Source organism: Embiotoca jacksoni, unplaced genomic scaffold (genome assembly GCF_022577435.1).
Source record: "Embiotoca jacksoni isolate LCO1_2020_lvr unplaced genomic scaffold, fEmbJac1.0.p SCAF_10, whole genome shotgun sequence".
Taxonomy (NCBI): Eukaryota; Metazoa; Chordata; class Actinopteri; family Embiotocidae; genus Embiotoca; species Embiotoca jacksoni.
The window spans coordinates 1,611,647-1,627,643 of NW_027185230.1; the positions used below are offsets into that span (position 1 = coordinate 1,611,647).

At 40.6% G+C, this 15,997-nt stretch overlaps 1 protein-coding gene across 1 annotated transcript in view; it reads right to left on the bottom strand.

The window, feature by feature from the left end:
- Positions 1-15,997, bottom strand: part of npr2 (natriuretic peptide receptor 2) — a 63,216-nt gene that overhangs the window by 13,373 nt on the left and 33,846 nt on the right. Inside the window, exons 11-15 of the mRNA XM_069161284.1 lie at positions 12,878-12,982; positions 9,034-9,105; positions 8,075-8,234; positions 7,819-7,974; positions 5,434-5,602 (exon numbers count right to left, since the gene is read on the bottom strand). Coding sequence (XP_069017385.1) covers positions 5,434-5,602; positions 7,819-7,974; positions 8,075-8,234; positions 9,034-9,105; positions 12,878-12,982 — 662 coding nt within the window. The remainder of the gene's footprint in view (positions 1-5,433; positions 5,603-7,818; positions 7,975-8,074; positions 8,235-9,033; positions 9,106-12,877; positions 12,983-15,997) is intronic.

The window sequence follows — 15,997 nt, forward strand, 5'->3', positions numbered from 1 at the left end:
TACTGATAAAATAAATAAAATAAATGTAGAGGGCTGCGCAGTCTTGATGGAGAATCTGCTCTCTGAAAGTTTTCTTTTTTACAAAGAGGCCAGAAATGCTGCAGGAAGTTACATTTTCCACAGATAAGTGGACTGCTGTGCCTGACTTTAGTTTTTTGTCAGTTGTGTCAGAAACAGTTGCTGAACACAAAGTGAAATTTTGTCTTTTGCAGTATAAGTGATGATAGCAAACAGTGCTGGACTTGATGTGCACGGTGAGGGGTCAGCTATTCGTGGTGAGCAAAGTGTAAGTTACCTGTGTGGGTTAAACAGAACCGTTCACTGCTGAACACCCTTCTTGTTTCCGCGCCCTTCAGGCCCAAGCTCAGCTTCACACCAAAAATAACAGCCCATCCATCAAGTCATGTCAACAACATACATTTACCTAATGAAAATAAGCGTCAGACAGTGCATTAATGCGTAGGCCTCGGAGGTGAAGGGCTTCATACACGAGTAGGGACTTAGCGCGCAGCTGTCAAGAGCATCCTTGAGTGCTTCTGAGGTTATCAATCATATGGAGCTCTCTGCTTCAAGCCGCTCCAAATGGAAGGCTATACATCACCGGGCTCATCCTGCGTTGAATTACAGAGGAGAGGGCAAGCTGAGATGGAAAACACACCAACCACTCGGATCACTTACAAAACACCTGCTTTTAGATCGCTGCTCCACCAAACCAGCACATACATGTAGTTTGTTGTACAGCTGGCAAACTGATTTTGTATCTATACGATTGTAGCTTTTGGATGTTTAACTCAGTTAACTACAAAATATAACATTTCTGTGTTATATTTCCTGTTGCACTAATTTAGGATACACAGCTATGGGGAGTGTTCAGAGGGCAAGGTCTAGTATCTTATATAGTTGTTGAACTTTGAACTTTGAGATTTGATATTTTTTTAAGCAGTTATCAGTTTCTATAAATTTCCATTTCCCCTGGTGATGTAAAATATAGTCTGAAGCATAGACTGAATATAAAAATGTATATAGACTCAGGGCCTGAAAAGTGAAGCCAATGTGGAATTTCCTTAAAGTGTAATACCACTGAGGGACACTAGGGGCTGGCTACAAAAAATATATGGCTCTAATAAACTCATTGTCTATTATGATGTAATATTATAGCGTCATAATGGTGTTAATCGATAAATTCCCTTCTTCTAAGAAGTGTTCTGGTGGTCCTTCTGTAAAATGTTCCAATAATTAATTAGATATTAGGCTTCAAAGAGAGCTATGTTTTGGGGGCGTGCCTAGTTTGATTAACAGGCCTGTGGTGCAGTCAGGTTTCCGGTATAGGTGGGCGGGTCATAGTGTTCTCAGGTTATCCGTCAGATCCACCCCTCGCTCCTCCCCAGCTCTTCCAAATATGGTCACTTCTGGCTCCAAAGACCAAAATGGCGATGACCAAAATGCCAAACTCCAGACTTCAGAACAGCAATTCACAAACCTACGGGTGACAACTTCACAGTGAGGTTGCACGTGGTCTGAAGTCCTAAGACTCACCTCGTGAACATTCTTTACCAACAAACATTCAAGGCTCAGCACAAAAGGAATGCTGCTGTAGTGTTATGGATTGATTTACCAATGGAAGTCATGAATGTGATGGTGTTTGGCATTCATCTCTCACATCTCTGACGTCAGAACAGCCTTGAACCTCAACAACAAACACTTTGAAGCGAATATACTTTCCTTGTATTAAACACGTGTTCTATTTCTGCTTTTCCATTTCCTACTGAGGCCAATGGGGAGATGGAGGGTACAGTACACTTTGGAAACTAGTCCACTATAAGAATATTTGCAATTACAATACCAGTGTTGTAAAAGTTTAATAAAAATATAACACAGCATTTTAATGTTTTTCTTATCCTGCACTTTGTGATCAGAAAATCTAAATGTATCATATCTAAACATGATCCATTCATATTTTTGGGTAATAACTTGTATTTAAAACTAGTGTAGTAGGTCTACTCACTGAACCTCACTGGACATCAGCCACTGTATTTTAATGCTTAGTTTTATCTACACCATGGAACAACTGGAAACAGAGAGTGGAGGGCAGCGTGACTTATTTCTGTTTAACTCAACTACTTCTGAACCAGATGCTGTACAACATCGTCTACTGCTGTCCACAGTGATTGACTCTTCAGCTGACAGCGCTGTCAAGCAGAGATGTTCTGCACTGTGTCTAAAAATGAAAAAGTATATATAGAGAAGAAAATGCAGGAACCATAGCATAAAAATAGAACACAGCTACAAAGAAAATGTCACCTTGAAGTCAGTTTGGAAAATATTGATTTCAGATACAATCTTACAGTGAAGTACAGTATGTGTTATTCTGAAAACAGGAGGCTACTTCCTAAACCTCCTATAAAGGGGACAAAAACTAATCAGGATGGAGGGTTGTGGGCAAAAAAATAAATGTTTATGTTATGGAAAATTACATTCAATTATAATACATTTTACAAAAAATGTATTTAAAATAACATTTCAGTGAAATTTCAGTAAAATTTCTCTTGTCAGTGTGTCACTGCCTCGATCTCACATCTTGCCTGCTTTAGCAGGAGACAGAGAAAATACCATACTTCTTCGTAGAAAAAATGTAGGCTGATGTAATCTGACAGTGAATCTTCACAGTACTATATTATATTACTATATTGTTATACACCTCATATGTGCTTTTAAGCTGCACAAATGTTACAGTTCTTGTCATTAAAGATAGGATTTACAGCATTTAAGAATAAGGAGAACAGGCATGAAGTGTGGTGGGCCAAAACAAAGATGGTTCGGGCCATATTTGGCCCATGGGGCCCAAATTCGGCTGCTGTGGTCCAAACAAAGCTGCTCATCATGTCAGACATGTGTGCGTATCTGAAAACAATGACCCTCCTTTACAACAATAAAAACTATGAGTAATGATAGCAGGTTTGGGAGAGAAACTGAAAAAAAAATCACTGGTGTATTCACTGTATTTTGATTCTTGGACAATCTGCCATCTTACATAGCTACCATTGGATTTCTACTTGCAGCATAGATATAAAGACAATGCACAAAGCTTATTCATGAACGTCCTCTGAAATATCTCTTCATGTTGGGGACTGAAAGAAGTGTGACTGGTCAGCGTGGGGAGCTTGAGTTTTCCCCGACAAGTGGCCGGTGCCAATGGAGATTATTGTTGTTGAGGAAAAAGTTAAACAAAGGGAAGGAAAGCTTTAGTCCATTTTTTACAACACACATATAGCAAAGCCATTTAAACTGCACACCCACTGTTTACTGTGATTGCCACTCTGTATTGTAATGAATGAAAGAAGGTGAACGTGATTGCTTCAGCTTCGGATTACACAGAAATAGTCTACTATTCAGCAGAGAAAAGAGGTGAAGCTGCCCAGCATGGCTTAATATCCCCGAGTTAATTTAAGAATGTAAACACAGTAAATGAGGTTACAGTTAGAGCAGACCTGGTTGTGTGTGACACATCTGTCTCTTGGTATCAACAGGTGCAGATCAGTGCTGAGCTACAAATCCATTTTTTTACTGGAGAGACCGCTGGACGCTGTGATACCACACAACACGACCAGAAAGCAGCAGAGAGCTCCAAGTTGTCGTTCAGTGTAATGAACCATGACCCGTGTTTTGATCTCAATGCCACAACTCACAGGACAAGAAGACTGACTGCAGCTGGCACGCACAACATTACAACCTCTGGCAGCCACAGTCCATTCACTCAGGCTCTGCTTAATCTCCTGGACCCGGATTTTAACCTCTTTATTTGGAATAAAGAAAGATACATATTTTGCAGATGTTTTTATGCAGCGTTTTAGCCACATATCCTGTTTTTGGAAACTTTTGAGATCTTGACCAGAATTATAAATGGCCTGAAACCTATTTTTTCAATCAGAAATGTGGTCCAAGGTGAACACTCAGTTTTTGATTTTTCACGAGATTCTCTATGCTCTTCTTTGGAATAAAGTGAGCAGGGTTCAAAAGGGAAAATGGGATTTTCACCAAAGCTATTTTTCATTCCATTGTGAAATTTGGTCGATACAGTGAATAATTCTGCACACTCAAAATTCAGTATTGTAATTCGGGAGTGATTCTGGACACACATCAGACAACAGTTAGCGGGTCGTTCAGTAGCAGTCGGTCAAATCGAAGTGCTGACCTGAAGAGTTAAAAAATGAAGAGCCACAACTGAAGTTCCTTGAATGACCACTAGAGGCTGGTTCCAAAGGTGAGTCAGATCTCACAGCCCGTACGTTAAAATGGCCAACAACAAACGGTTTTGGTCTATGAAGCTAATTTCCCAGTTCATGACAACTGTGTGCATTTTTAATAACTCATGTTTACATTTAATTAATACATAATTAAGGACGTGGATGCTTTGAGCGACAGGTGGGTGCTATCACAGCATGTTTCAGCAACGAGGCTTTATTCGGCTCGCCTCACAACCTCCCGACCAATGTTTGGATCAGGCGGGAGGAGGCGGAGTCAGGCGCTACTGTAATGGAAACAATAAAGAATGCATTATTTCTATATTGTGTTTTTATAAAGTGAATTAATTGCACATACACACTGGCGTTGGACGCGACTCCTTACTTTAAGAAAAAAAATGTAGAACAATTTGTCTATTTTCATGTGTTATTTGTGTTAATGTATGCGTGTTTTAGTTACTCTGTGTCCACAGAGACTCTCTTTACAGTAACTCTCTCTGACAGAGCTGCTCCACTCAAAGGAAAACATGCGCGCCTCCCTTCTTGCATCAATATAAAACTGAGAACCCAAATATGCAACTGAATGATTCGGGCAATCATTGTAAACAATAGCAGACACATGGACACACACTCGCCTTTCTTCCACAAACATACACTCACAGATGCAGAGGAAGCAAAGAGCATTTCCTGTGACGAAGTGTTTGTCAGGAATTACAAACAGCCTTTTATCTAAAATTGTCTTGGTGCTTCCCAGAACATGATTCATTTTCCTGTTTGCCTCTTTAAATCCCTTAAACGTATGAACTTTCAGGGCAGACCAGAGGGACGAGGGGTTCTCAGCTCGGTGTTCGCTTGTTGGGGTTGGCAGGGAACACACTGATAGTGTGGGGGGAAAACTGCTGCGTCACTTTCAATGTGCCCAACTATCTCAGGTTTGAAAAAGAAAAGGGAAGTGCAGAAAATGTTGAATGAATCAAGAGTGCTCTCGTGTTTTGGTGTGATTTAATTCTGTCATTAAACGGTCAGTTTGGCCAAATTACAAAAAAATATTTTTTTCACTTACCTCTCGTCGTATGTAGCCACGGAGAAAGCTTTGTTTTGTTTTTATTTTTTTGTGATTTGGGTGAACTGAACCTTTAAAGAACAACACTGTCTCATTGGTTGATGAAAGGCGGTGCGGTGTGGGTCTCACTTGTTGAGTTTGGCCATGTAGATCTTGATGTGGCCGAAGTCAGGCCTCTCAGCCGGGTCCTCGGCCCAGCAGCCATCCATCAGGATGGTCAGCTCCTCTGAGTGGCATCTGTTGTCTGTCGTCGGCCGGAAATACGGCTTCTGACCGTTCCTCACCTTCTGTACGATCTCTGTGGAGGAAAACACGGAGAGCACAGCGAGAAATTCAGCATGTGTGTGTGGGTTTGAATGACTCAGTTTTGATACCGATAAAACCCCAATCAGGTTATTTGAAATTCATCAATCTAGCATTTGATGTCTCTTTAACAGAAGACTTCAACATTTTAAAACGTATTTGCTTACTAATGACAAGATTGATATCAGTCCCTTGTTTCTCAGAAACAGTCTGGGACATGTTCCCTGAGGTGGTAGGCAGCTTTTCTTATCTTTGAACAGAGTCAGACTGTTTCCCAGCTGCTGATTCATCTAATGATGGTCAAGTAAATAAACTAATGTATAAAATATCAAAGTACTCCTCAAACTTCTTCAAGCCTTTAAAAAGACCTTTGGGTTATCTAAAAAAGGTGTTTTTACACAGATTAAAACACAGACGTTTCTGTGATATGTTAGTGGTGTGTCACTGAGCAAACTAGACATGTATTTAACTAATAAGGTCTGTCAGACATCCGTCCTAAAATGATTTCTCTCTTTCAGTTTCATCATGAAAGTTCAACAGAAATATTTTTATAACATATATATATACACAATATATTTTAAAACACAAAATTACGATTACAATGCTGGTTTGAACACATTCAAACACTCGAGAACTGGGCCGTCTCTCCCTGCTCTCAGCCTCTCAAATTTCTAAGTATCAGCCACTTGTACGATCGGTATCGAGCGTGACAGCGAACTGAAGGTTAATCAAAGTCATCGCACGGACGGAGCTCCTCTGTTTACACATCCACTCTGGATTTGTGGAAGCTGATCTCGAATTGCTTTAGAAGTTACGGTTTTCATGCTGTCACTAAGCAGAAGCAGCAGTGGTGAAGAAAACTGGTCGACCACAATGGCCAACATGTGTGCAGGAAGCTGAGGAGCCAAAGTGCCAGCAGTGATTATCTCACTGAAGTCGATAACAATGAGGAGTTTTCCAAGAAGAGAAAGTTGCTGCAAAGCACAATATTTTGCCCAAAGATACCATTTTCTGTCTTTCTGCTTATTCTTTCCTTTGTTGATGCTTTTGAGGCTTGACCCACCGATCGAACACAAGCAATTATTACCTAAAGGTATGAAACGGCCCAATTTTCTGTTGTCATTGTTGTTGAACACAAAGTTCTGGGACGTTTTATTTTGTGCACAAACTGAGCACAGCACAGGGAAGTGCATGAAGCAGGGGGAAGCAATAATCTTCGTCAATATTCAAAGATATGTCATTGAATCAACATTAGCACCTGTGTTATTAAGCAGAGAGCGCACATCAAACTCAGGAAATCTGCAACAGAGACCTACGAAATGGTTCGGAAAGCCTACGGCGATGAAGCAATGAGCCGAGTGAGGTGTTTTAAACAACATTCACATTTCAAGAGGGGCAGAACGTCACTTTCCAAGACCACAAACCACTGGCTTGTCAATCAAACAGGCACGCCCCCAAAAACACAGCTTATCGATTTTGATTTTCTAATTAATGACGGGATTATTTTCAGATGGACAGCCAGAAAACTAATAAGAAGGAGTGACTTTAGCTAACAACACTGAAATAACTCTTTGGAGCCAACCTCTCGCGGCACTCTGTGGTATTGCAGTTTAAGGCACTTCTGCCTCATTTTTCAGACCAAGAATCTATGTCCATTTTTATATACAGTCAATGATTGTGCACCAAGAATTCGTCTCCAGGATCAGACTGTCAACAGCGAGTTCTATTGTTACGTTTTGAGGAGTCAGCGGGAAAACATTCAGCGCAAACGACCTGAACTGTGACACGATGGCACCTGGATTGTCCAACAGGACTACATGCCTGCTCACTGTGCGTTGAAAACACACAGGTGTCTCACCACAACACACAATGGTTGTGTCCCACCATCCCTACTAACTGGATTTGACTGTAACTTCTTTCTGTTCAAGTTCCATTTTAAAATGGTAGTGAAAAGCCTGTGAATGAACTTCACTCTATTATTTCCTTCTCAAAGGAAACCGAGCTCAATAAAGTTACAGAAACACGGTTTCGTTTGTGAATTTGTGACAAAACTTGTGCTTGCGCTGATTCATCTCTTGAGTTTTTTTTTCTTTTGTCTTCATATTTTACATGTTAGTTTGCCGTGTGTTTGCTGATTTTAAGGATTCCAATAATTTCATGCCACAGGGGTCAGACGGCCTCTTCGAGGCCTATAATGACAGTTATGTTTACCTTTGGGGCTGAGGTCCATGCCTTCCACATAGAAAGGTCCATTCCTCAGAGCTATTTCCTGCAGTATGATGCCAAAACTGTACACATCACCCTTCTGAGTCCCTTGAGGAGGATGGCGGTCATATATGAGCAGCTCAGGAGCTGTCCACAGCTTCTCTAAAAAAAAAAAAAAAAAAGGGAAAAACAAATGCTCAGAAAGTGTCTGAAATACAACAGTAGCTGTGACCGAACAAACTCAAACATGAAGTCGACTTACTTGCATAGAGTGCGTGCGATTCATCATTTTCGCAGGACGAGCGGAAGCTGGCCAAGCCATAATCCGTGATTTTCAAAACAAATCGACTGTCCACCACGCAATTAGATGACTTCAGATTTCCATGGCAGCCAAAGTAGCTGTTGTGGAGATAGTTCATTCCCTGGTGCAGAGAAGCATTAAGTCAAGCATTAAGGGCTGTTCTCCATCTCGCTCTCTTATTTTTTCCTCTTTAAAGCAAGCCTTACATGAAAACACACAAATCTAGACATATGGCAATAATATGCTTTGACAAGTGGATATACGCGGAAGGTTTTGAAAAGAGGTTGTGTTTGGAGGACAGCGCTGTCATGGGGGAATTTCTGTGAAATTACTGTTAATTCCTTTGGGAGTGGGTACTGAATGTACTCGTGTTCAATATTTTGTGGAAATGGTGAGTCAAACATCCCTCAAAGCTTCACCAGCGCCTCTTCTCTGCAAAACGTTGCTATCTGTGTGGAGCAATTTCACCAAAGCACTTCGTCATGCATGTAGCAGAGTATCGAATCCATCCAAGAGACGCAGCTCCTCACAAAAAGCCTCTTTGTTCAGACAGATTAAAAACAATCTTTTCAATTATGTCCATGATTCGTGCTGATTAAAGCTGGAAGGAAATTTTTAGCAAAAGTTTATGACTGTTTCTGTCCTACTTTATACGATATAATGGCAATATTTACAGTAGTTCCATGCACTATACTGAGCCAAAAATACATTTTTGTGCATGTTTCTCTGCCTCTCTCACATGTGAAACCATGGCAAAATTGAATTTTTTTTTTTGTGTGTGTGTATCTCTAAGGCACACAAGGCCTCTGAAAAGTGACCTTTTTGCCAGAATTTATGTGAAAACATAGAAATCAATGCCTAGGTCCTGGCTCTGACTTGTGGTTTTTCTTTCAAGTGCTTTCAGAGTGACAGCTGCGTACCTTTACGATGTCATTGATCAGTGAGTAGCGGAACATCCAGTCCAGGTTGATGCTCTCATTCTCCAAAATGTCCTGGAAAAGCAAGAAAGACGATTACAGACAAGAAAAAAAAATGAAGTTCCTGTTTTATCTTTTAAACCTACAAGAACTTCTCAGCAGCCAAGACAGAGACAATGTTTACTTTGGGACTAAATACTGAACCACCATCAGGCCAGATAAAATACACATTTGTCATCCTCAGGGTCACGCATGTGGATCTGCAGGATGTTAATAAATAACTCTGAAAGTCCCTGCAGTCGGCTCTTTACCGGAACCCGGTCCGGCTTTGACGTCCAGCCACACCACATCAGTTGCCGGTATCTGTCGTTTACGCAGAGGTTTTGCTCTACAAGTGTAAGTGATAAAGTCCACATTCACAGTTTTCCATCATTTCCCAGCTTGTCCAGTTTATAGGAAGCTGCTGGTATGTGAGGGGTGCCGGCCAAGAACAAGTTTGTTTAAAGCATCCCAGATTTTGTCATGGAATAAAAAAAAGGGCAAATGTTGAATTTAAGACAAAGGCAAAAATATATCGGACTTGAGGCTAGGCTGCCATGCAACATCTGACTGCAGACTAAATAAGGTGATTTCAGCTCCTGCAGAGCTCAGTGGGCAGAGATCAGCACAAACACTGTCAGGGATACACTGTCCATACGACAACTGTTTACATTGATGGTGCTGCAGCAAAAACCTTATGACTAATTTGTTGTTAATGTTTGTTTGTCTGTATGTTACTAGATATGTCAGGATTGTTTTTATCATTGTAAAGTATGTTAGAACATTCTTGAATTAATAAATAAATATGTATATGTGTACATGTATCGGGCTCCAACACACTTTGTATGATTTATTTTATGATCAGTTTTTCACTTGTTTGTAAAGAAGTCTGTAAAAATCTCAGAATCATAATTTCCAAGGTGGCATCTTCCAACAATCCGTGAATTATCAAACTTTTCATAGAGCTATAACTATTTCTTCATCACCAGTAGCCTGGTGCAGTGACTGCATCACCTGAAGTCACCACCATCACCTGTTGTTGCCAGGCAACCAGTGCAGCCTGCAGGAAATCAGTGTGCTGCACTTTTACAATCCCGTTTTTGTGCAGATTAAAGAAACAACATCTTAATGAAGAGTTTTAAGAGTTTTAAAGTTGCTGGCAGTCAGATTTTTGAACTTTCAGGAGATGCCAGGTGAGCTCCTTCCCCTTGTCTTCCAGTCTTCACATAAAGCTAAGCTAACAACATACTAGCTTCAGCTTCTCACTCAATGCACAGACATAAGAGTGGCATCAATCCGCTCATCCGACTGTCAGCATGGAATCAAATGAGCAACTTTCCCAAAAGTCAAAATATTCCTTTAATTTTCTGCTGATTGACCACCAGCTCTGCTAAATGTACAACGTATATGATTGTACAGTCTTGACTCATGAAGATTTTTAAATTTGTTCACAAAAAGTTACCTTTGTGATATTGCTTGATAAATTATAAATGGCCCTTCTAGAAAGACATACATAAATGGCATAAGAAACATTTAAAGGTACCATATTCTACAAATTCAGTTGTTGTTTTTTTTTTTTACTATGAAGCATGTCTAGGTGCTTTGTAAATACTGTAAAAGTGTCCAAATGGTCAGTCCACAGTGAAATGCACAAAGCCCATATTCAGCAGTTGCGACGTTTGGATTTCTGAACATTTGTGATGTCACAAACCTACACCTATTTCATAAGTCTGCCGTCAGCACGACCCACTGTCCAATCTTTTATGTGGAGATAAACGCAGTGTTTCTTCTGTTGTGGAGCTAGCAAGTAAAAAGAGTAAAGAAAACCTGTGGTTGGCCTGGACGTGCGTCACTCAGAAAGGACTCTAATATTATTTCTCCTTAAAGACACAGACACAGGAGGGGAGATATAAAACTGTATTGAGATAGTGTTTTCTACTTCAAACTAGAAAAATTAAATTTTATGGATATCAAGATACCAAATAAAAAGAGTCAAATATGGGAGCTTTAAATGGCATCTACTCTTTACTCATTGAAAAAAATTCAGAATCTATAAATACAGTGGTGTGATAAAGTGTTTGCTCCCTTCCTGATTTCCAATTCTTTTGCATGTCTGTCACACTTAAATGTTTCAGATCATCAAACAAATTTAAATATTAATCAAAGATAACACAAGTAAACACAAAATGCAGTTTTTAAATTAAAGTTTTTATTATTAAGGGAGAAAAAAAATCCAAACCCACATGGCCCTGTGTGGAAAAAGTGTTTTCCCCCTCCTGTTAAAACATAACTTAACTGTGGTTTATCACACCTGAGTTCAATTTCTCTAGCCACACCCAGGCCTGATTACTACCACACCTGTTCTCAATCCAGAAATCACTTAAATAGGACCTGCCTGACAAAGTGAAGTAGACCAAAAGATCCTGAAAAGATAGACATCATGTTGAGATCCAAAGAAATTCAGGAACAAATGAGAAAGAAAGTAATTGAGATCTATCAGTCTGGAAAGGGTTATAAAACCATTTCTAAAGCTTTGGGACTCCAGCAAACCACAGTGAGAGCCATTATCCACAAATGGAGAAAACATGGAACAGCGGTGAACCTTCCCAGGAGTGGCCGGCCAACCAAAATTACCCCAAGAGAGCAGCGACGACTCATCCGAGACGTCACAAAAGACCCCACAACAACATCCAAAGAACTGCAGGCCTCACTTGCCTCAGTTAAGGTCAGTGTTCATGACTCCACCATAAGAAAGAGACTCGGCAAAAATGGCCTGCATGGCAGAGTTCCAAGACCAAAACCACCGCTGAGCAAAAAGAACATTAAGGCTCGTCTCATTTTTGCCAGAAAACATCTCGATGATCCCCAAGACTTTTGGGAAAATACTCTGTGGACTGACGAGACAAAAGTTGAACTTTTTGGAAGGTGTGTGTCCCGTTACATCTGGTGTATAAGTAACACCACATTTCAGAACAAGAACATCATACCAACAGTAAAATATGGTGGTGGTAGTGTGATGGTCTGGGGCTGTTTTGCTGCTTCAGGACCTGGAAGACTTGCTGTGATAAATGGAACCATGAATTCTACTGTCTACCAAAACATCCTGAAGGAGAATGTCCGGCCGTCTGTTCGTGACTTCAAGCTGAAGCCAACTTGGGTTCTGCAGCAGGACAATGATCCAAAACACACCAGCAAGTCCACCTCTGAATGGCTGAAGAAAAACAAAATGAAGACTTTGGAGTGGCCTAGTCAAAGTCCTGACCTGAATCCTCTTGAGATGCTGTGGCATGACCTTAAAAAGGCGGTTGGTGCTGGAAAACCCTCCAATGTGGCTGAATTACAACAACTCTGTAAAGATGAGTCGGCCAACATTCCTCCACAGCTGTAAAAGGCTCATTGCAAGTTATCGCAAACGCTTGATTGCAGTTGTTGCTGCTGAGGGTGGCCCAACCAGTTATTAGGTTTATGGGGGCAAACACTTTTTCACACAGGGCCATGTGGGTTTGGATTTTTTATCTCCCTTAATAATAAAAACCTTCATTTAAAAACTGCATTTTGTGTTTACTTGTGTTATCTTTGGCTAATATTTAAATTTGTTTGATGATCTGAAACATTTAAGTGTGACAAACATGCAAAAAAATAAGATATCAGGAAGGGGGCAAACACTTTTTCACACCACTGTATTATAATATTTTTGGCAAGAGATGCACTTTAATTCACAGTGACACCGCTAAAAGTCATTTATTATGACCCTCTTTAACTATAGAGAAGTTAGTATGGAAAAGTAAAATGGAGCCGGAGACGTTACCTGCAGGCTGCCTCTGGGACAGTATTCGGTCATGATGCAGATGTTAGGAGGGTCGATGCAGGCCCCAATGAACCTGGTTAGATGGTTGAACTGAACGTCTCTCATCTGAAAATAAGCACACAAACACACTGCAACTGTGAGTGTAACTCTTTCCAAACATCACATTCCCAAACCCCATGGAAACAGAGGACGGGGGAGAGAACTGACGTTTCATTTATATACAAAGTTTGGAGAATAACGCTGCCAGCAGTTCATCAAAATAGTCTATTTGCAGTCGACTAGCTGGCACTGTGTCGTTCTCTACGAGTTGAGATGCATTCCTGCTCAGGGCACCCAGTTGCAACATGTGCATGTGCATAAATTGCCCCTTGGAGGTTATGAATGAGCCAGTGTGCTGAGGGTGATGAAAAAAAATGTTGAGGTGTTGAGTGGATGTACGAGCAGGAATATCAGACTGGAACGAGCAGTCCGAATGTGTAAAACTGCTCTACATGGAAAATAATCACTAATTACACACTGCTTTTACGACACGAAATGTCTTCCAAAACATGAATCATTTCAAATGTAAAAAAAATAACGAAAACAGAGAAGTCATTAAGAGGGAACATTTTCTGGCGAATTCCTTTTATGAGAAAGTGTGAAAAAAAAAAAAAGCACTCAATCTTTTTAAATAGAAAAGTGCGACATGGATGTCCTCCTCGGGCCGTCATTCCAGCCCGTATAAGCGCTGACAGAATCAGCACTAAAAGGAAGAAAGGAACATGTTTGAGCAGCCAGCATGAAACTTCCAAAAACGGTGTTCATCATTTCAACAGTGTACTTTTCTTCTTTGAGCGCAGTGAGTGACAGCAGCTCTCACACCAAAACCAGGGAGTTCGTCGCTCCTGTTTCACGGCTCGGGAGATGTTAGCCTACCCTTTGGCCTATATAATTTCCCCTGCTGCACACTAGTGTGTGTGTGGGGAGGGCGGGGGGGGTGGGGGGGAAGAGAGCTGGAAGACAAGTGGTTAAGTTTCCACTGGCAGGCCCGTCTCTTCCCCCATCTGCTTGGCTTTTTCATGAGCTGAGGTTTGACAGCCGATCAGGCCCCCGGGGGCGTCTGAGAAGCTGCCAGCTCAGACAGCAGCCTCTCTCCCCCGTGTGCCTGCCGACTGGCCGAGATGCCACAGAGGCATCCAAGAAGCCCAAACTGCTCTCGTCCAACGGACTGAAACTCACACACACACAAAAAAGGACCAAAAACACAGTGCTGAGACGGAGAGAGTTGGAGACACATTAAAAGAGAACAAATGGCCAAAAGTTTTCTCCACACGCATCCATCTTGCTCATGACCACCAGTGTAATTTCCGAGTTATGGGTTTCCCTGTGCCACACTGTGTTTCCATCACCAAACCACATAAATTGTGAGAATGTTTTTTTTTTTACCCAACTTCCTTATCGCTCACTCGTAAATATTTCCCAGCCAACAGCACTGTTTCATCAGCAGCTGTCGCTGACGTTAAAGAGACAGATTACGGATGTTAACTCTTTGAGAAACATCCGGCAGTGGCCCTGGTAACGGCCCCCCCAGTGAATGTGCTAATAAGAAACCAGCATGCAAACAGGTCCAAAAGACCGAAAATAAAGCTTTTCTTGTCCCACTGAGTCCCAAAAAAATACATCTAAATCCAACAAGGTGGCACATCTGCTTGTTGTGAACATGTTTTGTGAAGCAGCTGGAGTAAATGAAGGTCCTCACCTGTAGGACAATCGTGTCAATTCATCGTTGTTTTTATTTGGTGAGTGAAACATCTTTTGATTAATACAACTTTTTGAGATGAAGGGTTCTTTATTGCAGTTCTCCCCTGAAGTGTCAGTATAGCTTTCTTCAATCAGAGGCCACGAGAGTGACCAGAAAAAACAGTACAAGCTAACAGTTTGTCAAATTGATTTAATGGCCAAATGGAAGAATTTTTGGATATCTCTTTTGAGAAAAAAAAAATACTAAAAGGGAAACTATGGGGAATGTCCACAGTCTGTATCACTACATGCCCAAAATACAAATGAGTTGGACAAAACAAAACATTATTTCACTGTTTTTTAGAGCTCCAATAGTAAAGCTAAAAGTAAAAAATTTTGCCCTAAGGGTGCCACAAGCGCAAACGTCATTAGGAAAATACAAATAAAGGGTTTGGTGCAGAAGTGTTTCTTGTTGTGGCTGTGTTTTACTTATTAACCCACTAATATTATAACATTGTTTTCTTAAACCTGTTTCAACTTATTTGTTATATTGTAGAGCTATAGTGTGGGACTTTAACATGTAAAGGGCACCTGTTACATTCAAGATTGATTTATCCACAATTTATCCTTTAGCTCTAGCATATTTACACTGACACAGAGTAACATTAGCAGCAATTCGGATTTGTGTTTGTCTCCACCTCATGAATATAATTTCAGTATTTACTTCTCTTTTATCTTTGTTTTGGTCTTCACTAATGTTGAAAACAATCATCAAGTTGCTAAAAACCAGCCAGTTGCCAAGTTTGTCAGAAAATAGCTGCTGCATGGTGCTGGAAACAATACTAATGAGAAAAGCTGAGCCAAAACAGTGTGAAGCTGCTGCTCATAAAACCAAAACAATGAGCTGAAAGAGGCTGAAACGCTCTTTAGAGATGAGGGGAACTGTGGGTTCATCAATACGATTAACCATTTGACATGCACACAGTCATTTGATCTGTTGTTAATATAAAAACATCTTTAAGAGAACAAATGTGTCTTTCCATCAGATTTTGATGTTTCTTTTGTACAAGCGAAACATTTTACAAGCTGGTGGTACTAAAAGAATTCACAACTATATTAGTAGAACTGTGGAAAAGTGTTTAAAGAAGACCACGAGGGAGCAATAAAATTACACAGTCATTAGGGAAAACAAATAAGATGACGATAAATAAATAATATTATAAACCAGGAAATATATAGTTGTACAAGTCAATCAAAACCCAGTTTAAAGTTGTTTTTAGAAAGAAAGCTGAAGCAGATTGTGAATGGTAGTTTAGCTGACATCCTGCCACCCTTGTACAACACAGGCTTTGTGGGTCAGAGCTGTTACTTGGAGCCAATCCAGTTACTGTAATGCTTAAT